Source organism: Crinia signifera, chromosome 1 (genome assembly GCF_055691185.1).
Source record: "Crinia signifera chromosome 1, ASM5569118v1, whole genome shotgun sequence".
In the NCBI taxonomy this organism is placed as follows: domain Eukaryota; kingdom Metazoa; phylum Chordata; class Amphibia; order Anura; family Myobatrachidae; genus Crinia; species Crinia signifera.
The window spans coordinates 115,409,610-115,419,913 of NC_139217.1; the positions used below are offsets into that span (position 1 = coordinate 115,409,610).

Here is a 10,304-nt window from a genome sequence, read left to right on the forward strand (position 1 = left end):
GTCTTCAATCTTGTATTAATAAGTGTCATTTAAAATTCATAACTGGTTACTTTGTAACATTAGCAAAATGTATGATAACCTTAGGTTACCTGCACAGCCTTGACACAACCCATGTATATCTTACTATGCTACTATATAATACTGCATGTGCATGTGCAAATAGAAGAAAGCTTTCAGTATTTTTGACTGAATTGAATATTCACTATTATTTTAGTTTTGTAATCTGACACTGAATCCTAATTTTGCAAGAATTCAGCCTGACATACCTGAGTCCCACATTTCCTGTAAGCAGAGTAACAGGGCAGATTACCTATTAACAAGGCAGGAGTCTTTGGGACAGTGTCGTCCTATCAGAGGCCAGACAGGAGGTCATGTGTCATTGCCATAGAACTATAAGAGGAAGTGTTACTTAGTGAGACACCATTAGAACCAAGCATGGCTAAAGTCATGAGGGTGGCCTTGTTACTAGTACTCTGCGCCTCGGCAGTGTGGTGCAGTGATTACGATGAAGAAGATGGGGTAATTACACGATGCTAACATTATTTTATTTATCATGTTGCTAATGATTATTCTGTTCACTTACACATCTCTATAATGCTTCCTTTGTTTAGTTTTTAATTTGTATTTTGTTTATACTCTGTGACCATATATTACGTTAATGGCATTAATATGCAATGTGACTGTGTCATTTTAATGAACTGTCCTTTTTATATATTTTGCAGGATGAACAACCAAAAGCCAAGGTATTAATGTGTAACTCTGTATACTGTCATTCTTGTGTCGTAAAGAACAAGCAGAAACTTAGGGGAACATTTACTAAGATGGGACTTCTATTGAAGATTAGATATTGCCCATAGCAACCAATCAGATTCTACTTATTTATTTAGCACCTTCTAGAAGATAATAGAATCTGATTGGTTGCTAAGGGCAACATCCCATCTCAGAGAGGGATTTTTTGTTCTACCAAAGAAGATAGGAAGAAATGCTTTCCAAAGTACTCAGATCAGACTGCACTATTTATTTATTATTTATATATAGCACCACCATACTGCATAGCACAGTTAAGGTCGCTGATTTGATTGCACCTCTGCCTCCTCTATACAGGGGCAAATCAAGAGGGGGCAAAGCAGTGTGTTCGGTCCCCTCTATAACCTTGCACATCATGCAGATTCAGAAGGCTGCTTCACCCCAGCACACAGCAACGTCTGTTGTAGGGATGGTCATTGGCTGTTAATCATCGATGGTACCTTTGGTCTTTAACCTCAATGGGATGAAACAATTAAGAGCGTGACCATCAATGGTTTCACTGATAATCATCCCTGCTCATTTACTCACCAGCCAGCAGGCCAAATAACTTGAGGTGGGGCTTTTTGGGTTAAATCAGTGGGTGGAGCTAATATCTATGTCCTGGCTCCAGGGACAAATAAAAAAGCTTGTGAAGGTCTATGCTACCGGTGGTGGAGAACTATTGGATCTCCACTATCGATGACATAACCAACAGTCATTGATGATTTTTAACCATCAACGGTTGATGGCCATCACTGTTGTTATGGGCTGGAGAGAGATGCTGCTGACAATGATAGGAAAGAAGTGTTACGTGGGGTGGACCTGGGCAGCACCCACCTCCAACATTTCTGGACCTTGGAAAACATTATCTGCCCCCCCCCCCCCCCCCCCTCTTTTATCCATAGGTCTATCTCAATTTAATTTGTATTGATCTATTAAACATTAGATTAACTGATTTTTTTTCTAACAGGTTGCTGAGGAGGTTGATGCAAGAGGACATAGGCCACTTAATCCAGGACAAAAGTTAGCTCCCACCAGACGCCCACCTTCACAACCATCCAGTGGAGGAGGAGGATACTATCAGTTACGTCCAACCAAGCCACCAGCTAGAGGGCAGAAGAAGGAAGCCGTAGTCTATCCAGATGAAGGAGGCTGTAAACATGCGTATGAACAGACGGTATGAGCATTGCATGTCTTATAGTACAAAAGGGGATGTTAATAGAGTAACAGAAAGGAGTGGAAATAAGTGCTTGGGGTCAAGAGTAGAGTAGGAACCAATTACTGGAAAGAGGCTTGTCCTTTTATTAGGGTTTTATGTACTGAGTGAACATCATGACTGATATATAGCAATTAGGCATTTTTTTCTGAGTATAATAGAAGATTATTTGGAATGTCAGCAGGCTAGGAAGGATTATCAGGAATTATAATCATCAGTAAAACATCATTTAAAAGAGTGAGCAGTGTTTTAGTGGAGTTATATGGAAACTCTTTTGGAGTAATTTGTGTTATTGTTAGGAGTGGGAGACATGATTGTGTGTAGTACTGGGAAACATTGTTGTACAGTAGGAGTTTAAGTTTTTTTTTAGAGAGAAATTAATTTATTAAAATATATAATGAAATATTAACAAATGACGTAACTTGTACTATACTGAACTATACCATAACTTGGACTTAATAGAAAAGTATTATTTGCATGAGAATGTACAATGTTTTTACACCATTGAAAAGTTGTCTTCTTGGGTTCTGCCTCCTGATTTATCACAATTAGCATTATGGCTAGTAATATAAAACCTTAATTACCATCGCTATTCAGAGGTAATCTATCAACCAGCACCCCAAGTGGCATCTTGGAATCGTTTCTGGGGCCACTGATTGGCAATATGCAGGATGAGAACTGCCTTATTGGACACCAAATTCTATTACATGACCAAGAAGCATTGCACCAACCAGGCATCCTGCCCATTCACTACCTGGACAACTGTAGGGGTATATTAGGAACAATGGGTGATATTTATCAAACCTGGGGTTAGATGTATAAAGCAGTGATAAGGGAGGAGAAGTGAGCCAGTGGAGAAGTGGCCAATGGCAACCAATCCGCTTCTCTGTATCATTTCATAGTACGCAAATGATAAATGTTGCTTCAGTGCTAATTGGTTGCCATGGGCCACTTCTCATCTGGCTCACTTCTCCTCCCTTATCACTGTTTCATTCATCTACCCAATGGAGAGAAATAAAGCGGAGAGAGATAAACTACTAACCAATCAGCTTCTGTCATTTTAACAGGCTGTATTTGAAAAATGATAGTTGATTGTACGGTACTTTATATCTCTCCACTTTACTCGCCAAACTTTGATAAATATCCCCCACTATTACAAAGTTTAAGTACAAATCCTTTATTTCTCATAATCTGTTGTTGCTTTTCTCCACAGTGATTCTACAGGACCTTTGTAAGTGTAGCCGTTTAGATTGGGAATTACCATTGTGTTTTACTCATACATTTCTTGTATATCATTCTCCCAGGGAGTGTTATGTCCTAATGGCTGTGAACTGCGCACTGCACTTCTGAAACAAGAGAAGAATGTTAAAGACTCCCTGACTAAAATTGAGCCCAGAGTGAAGGCCCTGTCACAGTCAACTATAAACATATACAAGTATGCTAGCATTCTTGGAGATAAAGTCAAGGAAAGACAACAACTAAGTGATGGTAATATATTACCCTACTGTTTGCTAACCCACATGAGACTTCATTGCACTAGCTAGAATTGCTTTATCAATAGTGAGAGCCAGAGACACGTGCAATGTGGCCATTCTACATTACCATCCACACACATACTGTACAGAAGGCTACATTGGACATATTCATTTAGTCCAGCCCTTGCATTGTCTTTGGCTCAGTTTTATCTTAAACAATCACATAAACTAATGAAATGATGATCCATGTGGCCTGCTTTAGAATAAAGACATATTGTAGCCCAAATAACAGAACGCGAAATTACAATGAAATCTCTGATTTCATAAACTTAAAAGTTTGGGGTTGCGCGGGATGGAGGTGGTCAGGTGGGTGGCACATGGGGATGCCCAGCGTTTTTTGTGCGTTCCTCCAAAATGGTGGATGCACCCAGCAAAACACTGGGCGTTCCCACCTGAACGTCAGCACCTGTCCCGTACTCCGACATGTTCTAGGTAAATAAAAGTCAGCCTAGACTGACTTTTATTTATGGATGGGTCAGAAATCATTCGATGGTCGGCGACCATCGAATAAATTTGGGCCCGTACGCTCTACTGTGAATGGATGTTTACGCAAAACATCCATTCGCATTACGGCGGGGATGTAAAAGCAGTGGTGGGGGTGGGCATTCGCTCGCCTGGCGGACAGCGTTACAGGGCTCGATAAACAGCAAATTAGGCCCAGTGTGTACACACTATATCATTGTCTGGTAGTTCCAGGGATATAATTGATGACATCGCTGTTATTTGCACATTGTCTAATGTGTACTCACCTTTAGTTACAGTACATTATGGCTTTTAATGCACAGATGTGGACTTTGGGGTTTACTTGGTTAGGAGCTATGCTGGAGATGTGCTGTTGTGACAGCATTTGAACGCTAACAATGGCACCCTTCATTGCCCCTAGATTGCCCTTCCATCTTCTCTATTGTTTTTTTCTGTACAGTATTTCAGCGCAGTGCACTTAACCCCCAGAATGAGCAAATTACCATCACTTAGGTGGGGCTACAGCAAAGCCCAAAATTCAAATAGGGGAGCCACACCCACAGCTAGTGCGTCAGTTTGGAATGGCAGTTGGTGGCAGTGAGTGTGGCTCACCTAATTGAATTTTAAACTGTGCTGCAGCCCCTCCTCTGTAGTCTCCAATGCTCCTAACTGAAATGACTCCTCAGATTTATCTGGTAGATCAGTACCAGTACCACACATTTGCGGGGTAGCATACCTAATTACAGCCACTGCAGTTTTCTGATATTTATTATATAAACATAAATTCAAGTGTATTTGACATATCTCATTAGGGTACCATGCACACACACACAGATGAAGTGTACAGTAATTATATAACCTTTCTTTTTCAGATAACCAAAATGTTATAAATGAATACGGTGATGACCTGCAGCAGCAGTACACTTTCATCAAGGAAAATCTGGACAACAATGTGCCATCCAGCATACGCATCCTCCGCCAAATATTGGAAAACCTGCGATCCAAAATTCAAAAGCTGGAAAACACAATTTCCTCTCAGTCAGAGAACTGCAGATCTCCATGTGTTACATCTTGCAATGTTCCCGTGGTCTCAGGCAAAGGTAGAGCTGCTTGTTTTATTCCACATAGGACACACTAGCTATACACCCTACCAAACACATTAAGAACACAAGAGCAGGGCTGCCATCAGGAATTTTGGGGCCCGGGACTCAGTTCCAGTCCAGGCCCTAGGTGCCCCCATCCTCACTTGACTTACCGTAACCCGGCTCCTGCTCCCCATCTCCTCTTCGCCCGGAGGTTCCGGAGCGCAGACTTCTTCAACTCAGGATGCCGGCGGACAATTAAAATGCAGCACCAGCTGGTGAGCCACTCGGGCTCGCGTACCGGTAGCCGCTCTGATTGGCTGCCGGTACGCAAGCTCTGATTGGCTCAAAAGCCTTTGCAGCATTTTAATTGGCCGCCGGCGTCCTGGGTCGAATAAGCCTTTGCTCCGGAACCTGCTTTGTTCAGCCCACTGAGCACAGCGGAGGCAGTTGGAGGGGTTGTGGTGGGCAAAATGTACCCACAGCACCCTCCTAAGAGAACCAACTAGTACAGTACGTTGCATAAAGGAATTCTATACTTTCTGTATATTATTTTACTATTGTCTAGGTTATATAGATGTGTCATTGGTTTGGAACAGCTTAGTACACAACCATTTCTTTATAATTTATCTGGAATTATATTTATTACCGTATTGCAGAATGTGAAGAAATTTTCAGGAAAGGTGGAGAGACATCAGAAATGTATCTTATTCAACCAGATGGATTTTTCAGACCATACAAAGTGTACTGTGATATGACCACACAAGATGGAGGTGAGTGCTTTGAATAGGTTTATCATAATTGGGGGCACCCATACATTTATTATTATTTATAAAGAGGGTATTCCCTTTAACTATAATTGATGAACTGATAGCAGTAGTGCATTGTAAAAGATTTGAAAAGGTAGCATGTATATTACACAGAATTACAGGTACAAGGTGTGACAGAGCAGAATATAGCCTGGTGCAATATGGCAGCATAATACAAGCTTACAATACATACCTGGTCAGACCTACCTGAGGTCAGTGTATAATGTATATTTATATGGTCCAAAATAAAGATATACAGTACTGTATAACTGTGAAGGGGCTCTTAATAAATATATAAAAACACCCCTTAAAATTATGGGGCAGACGGGATGGGCTAGGTGGTCCTTAATTGCCATCAAATTCTGTTTAATGTAATGTAATATCACATGCTGTTAACACTGAGGTCATGTCATTTACACTGTCATCCAATCATTACAATTTGCAGGTTGGACGCTCATCCAGAACAGACAAGATGGCAGTGTTGGGTTTGGTAGAACCTGGGATGCCTACAAAAATGGCTTTGGCAATATTGCTCGTGATGGAGGAAAGAAAATCTGTGACATGCCAGGTAATATTCTAGTGACTTCTCTCTATCTAGCAGGGTCACAGCACATGTCTGATCTTCAAAGCTATGGAGAAAGGGTTCCACAACAGTCTCAGATCTATGCAGGGAGTGGTGGGTGCGCCACGGGAGGAACCATCACTAAAGTACTGTATTATTATTAAGAAGAGCTGTAGTAAACTTTGTATAAATAATGGGAAAAGCTTGATTATTCACAATCAGAAAGCACCAGTTAAAGGCATTTAAGTGTTTGGTCTGTATCCAATTTTAGAATGTAAGTGACAATTGGTGATGTGGGTGGTCAGAATGCTGAGCTGTTTCAACAACCATTACCCATCACTAAAGTGCGACGGCCATTTTGCCTGTGTTTTGCATGTGTGCAGTAGTCTACAGCGCTTCCGGCTAGAGCAGAGATGGCCCAGCCGGAGTCGGCACAAGAGCAGGGCAGCCATCAGGAGGGTCTGTGGGGACAGAAAGGGGGCCCAGGACTCCAGTCTATCAAGTATAATTTCCCATAAACAAAGTTCACATTTCCCTTGAAGCAATGTAGAGGTTGAAGTGTGTTAATAATTCGCCACTGCAGTAAATAGTATGTCAACTATATTTTATACATACTAATTGTTTGGGTATGAGCATGAGGCAGGCAATAAGCATTGAAAGATTGATAAACCTAGAATGCAATAAATAATATTTGCATATACCAGCTTCTTGTTGCAAGCATTACAGGGAGCATTTATTAAGAATAATGCCATGGGGAAAAACAGGTGACAAAACAAACTTAAAAGCAGTACAAGTTTATATACAGGTCAATATACAATATACAGTATTACATTTTTATTGTATTTTAGTACTGGAGATATTTAACATGCATTAGATACAATATAAATTAGACGTATTTTTATGAAGGTTATTTATTTATATAGCCCCACCAAGTGTTTGTAGGGTAAAGGGGACGTATAACTAAAACAGTGAGACAATGATACAAAAAAATGAGAGACAGTTAATAACAGCAACACTTGATGATCCAGTCCCCTGAGCAGGACGGATAATAATAAGTAGCTAAAAGTGGGCACACACTAGAGCACAGGTCTTCAACCTGTGGCCCTCCAGATGTTGTGGAACTACATGTCCCAGCATGCCCTGAGGTTTTTTGGCATGCTCTTATAGGAAAAAATGTGGCAATGCATGTTGGAACATGTAGTTTCACAACATCTGGAGGGCCACAGGTTGAAGAACCATGCAGAGCAATATGTCATTTTCAGCCAAATCGGAACAACATATCGGCCAGATTGTTCAGTGTGTATGGCCAATCTGCGCACTCACATGGTCATTAGCGATATCTTCCAATTGGTTGTGCTTCACGGCCAACCAGATGATGTTGCATTTTTGGCGCCGTGCAGTGTAATGAAGGATGGAATGAGGGATTATTTTCTTCATTACATAGTTCTGATGTGTACTGAAGGTACGATATGTCAGCCCAGCTCTTATTGTGAGGGAAACTCTGTGGGCAGGGTTTGTGCAGGGATAACAAAGAGGAAGGAGTGGGGCTGTATGATCAGAAACTAACTAACATTTTATTTATCATTTGCTTAGGTGAATTCTGGTTGGGTAATGAAAAGATTAGCCAACTTACCAACCTAGCACCATCAGAAACCTTAATTGAAATGGAAGACTGGAGCGGCAGTAAAGTTTTTGCACAGTACTCTGGGTTCCTGGTACAAAATGAGGCAAATAGATACCAGATATCTGTCAGTGGCTACAAGGGAAATGCTGGCAATGCTCTTTTAGAAGGGGCACCACAACTGAAAGGAGAGAACAGAACCATGACGATACACAATGCCATGTTCTTCAGTACATATGACAGAGACAACGATGGCTGGTATGTATGAACTGTCTTTGAAGGGCACTTTTTTTTGTTCTATTGTAGATAGTGACACTGAAAAAGCACACACAAAATACCTGTGCTTCTGTAGGGTATCTAGAGTACGGACAAAGCACAGCCATGCCCCCCCCCCCCCCCTTCACTAGGGGCCCTAGAGCACAAACAAAGTATAGCCATGCCCCCCCCCCCCAATCCAAAAATCATTTCCCCTTTGCACACCATAGAAACAGGACGGGATTCAATGTCACGTATGCCGGTTGTCGAAAAGGGGGCGTGTCTGTGAAAACGGCCTTGGATTGCCGAGATTCCTGCGTGATCTCAACAATACATGGCCGTTTTCTGCAAAACGGGCCCGACTGCTTTTAAAGTTTGGTCCGTTATGACAAGCTGCCGCTTCAATGCTGTCGGGAAAGACAGCATTGTGTAGGCGCCCACCGCTATTTCCCCCAGTTGGAAATAGCGACGGGGATTGAATATCCCCCTATGTCAGGGCTGGGCAACACCGGCCCTCCAGATGTTAATGAACTACACATCCCAGGATGCTTTGCATTAGTTTTGCTATGTGGCCATGCTGAAACTGATGCAAGGCATCCTGGGATGTGTAGTTCATTAACATCTGGAGGGCCGGTGTTGCCCAGCCCTGCCCTATGTCTAAATTACCAAAATGTCCATTTATATGAGATCCGTGAATTTGTATAAGCCAGAGCGTCTGCAATATTTTGCACTTGTTTTTTTTATCCAGATGAATACAAGAAGTACATTGTAAATAATAATGTTGTAAAAAAAATATGCAACTGTGCAATACATATGAGTTATATAGTTTAAAACTCTTTCAAATGGCTCTAGTCTAAATAATGCCAACCACTCCATAAATATATAATAATATTATATAGTGAAAATGATCAAACTATATATATAGTAGAGAGAATTAAGGCGCTGCATGATATTTTTCTTTTACTGATAACAGCTAAGAATATTAAAGTCAGTCTTTTACTTTATCTGTAGGATACATGCAGATCCAAACAAACAGTGCTCCAAAGAAGATGGTGGCGGATGGTGGTACAATAGATGCCACTCTGCTAATCCTAATGGCAGATATTACTGGGGTGGCATTTACTCACCAGACATGACAAAACACGGCACAGATGATGGTGTTGTATATATGAACTGGAAAGATTCCTGGTACTCAATGAAGAAGATAAGCATAAAAATCCGACCAAAGTTCAGCAATTAAAAACGCCCAGAGAGACGGACATCATATCTTACTTCAGAGGAACTTTGACAGCCATTAGCCTATACAATGCCAATGGGCTACACCACACACACGAAACACAAGCATGTGCAATGTTCAAGTCAATCTATGATCTGAAGAGAGGAGAAAATTGGTTGAGCTCCTCAGAGTTGCTGGCCTTTAAAATATGTTTTTACAGTACTAACAACTTTAGAAAAATTATTTACTGACATCTAGCATTTTACTGACATTCATATGCTAGTGTGAAAACATGTTCAAAAAATTACATGGAAACTGCTACACTAAGAATGTATTTGTGTACAATAACAAACCATTTATGTGACACTACCGTGTGTATTTATGCTTAAATATTTGTTACTGACTATAACCTCTGGCTACTCTATGAGCCTAGAACACCTGCATGACTTTGACTCGGTTGATCATTAGATCTTATAAAACATGTTTGCTATGGTGATGCCAATGAACAGCTATGTAATAATAAAGTCACTGAAGTACTTTTATGAATCAGTTGAATTTTTCTGGAATATGCAAGATAAAAAGACCAAGGGCGGGATGTTATAACATCCGCGGCCCCCCTTCGCCGGACATCGCATTTTTAATAACGGCATATGCTATAACATATGCCGTTATGGATATATTATTTCATACTTATGTTGCTGCTCATTTTCTGCTGACTTGCTGTTTTCGTGTCTATGTCGGTTAAATGTCGGTAAAATAT

At 40.9% G+C, this 10,304-nt stretch overlaps 1 protein-coding gene across 1 annotated transcript; it reads left to right on the forward strand.

The window, feature by feature from the left end:
* Positions 1–384: 384 nt before the first annotated feature.
* FGB (fibrinogen beta chain) lies at positions 385–10,090 on the forward strand. The gene is made up of 9 exons (XM_083172016.1): positions 385–519; positions 723–743; positions 1,757–1,963; positions 3,307–3,490; positions 4,872–5,099; positions 5,741–5,854; positions 6,336–6,458; positions 8,046–8,331; positions 9,340–10,090. The coding sequence occupies exons 1-9, from the start codon at positions 436–438 to the stop codon at positions 9,566–9,568; spliced, it is 1,476 nt and encodes a 491-aa protein (XP_083028142.1). The 5' UTR covers positions 385–435; the 3' UTR covers positions 9,569–10,090.
* The last annotated feature ends 214 nt before the right edge of the window (positions 10,091–10,304 follow it).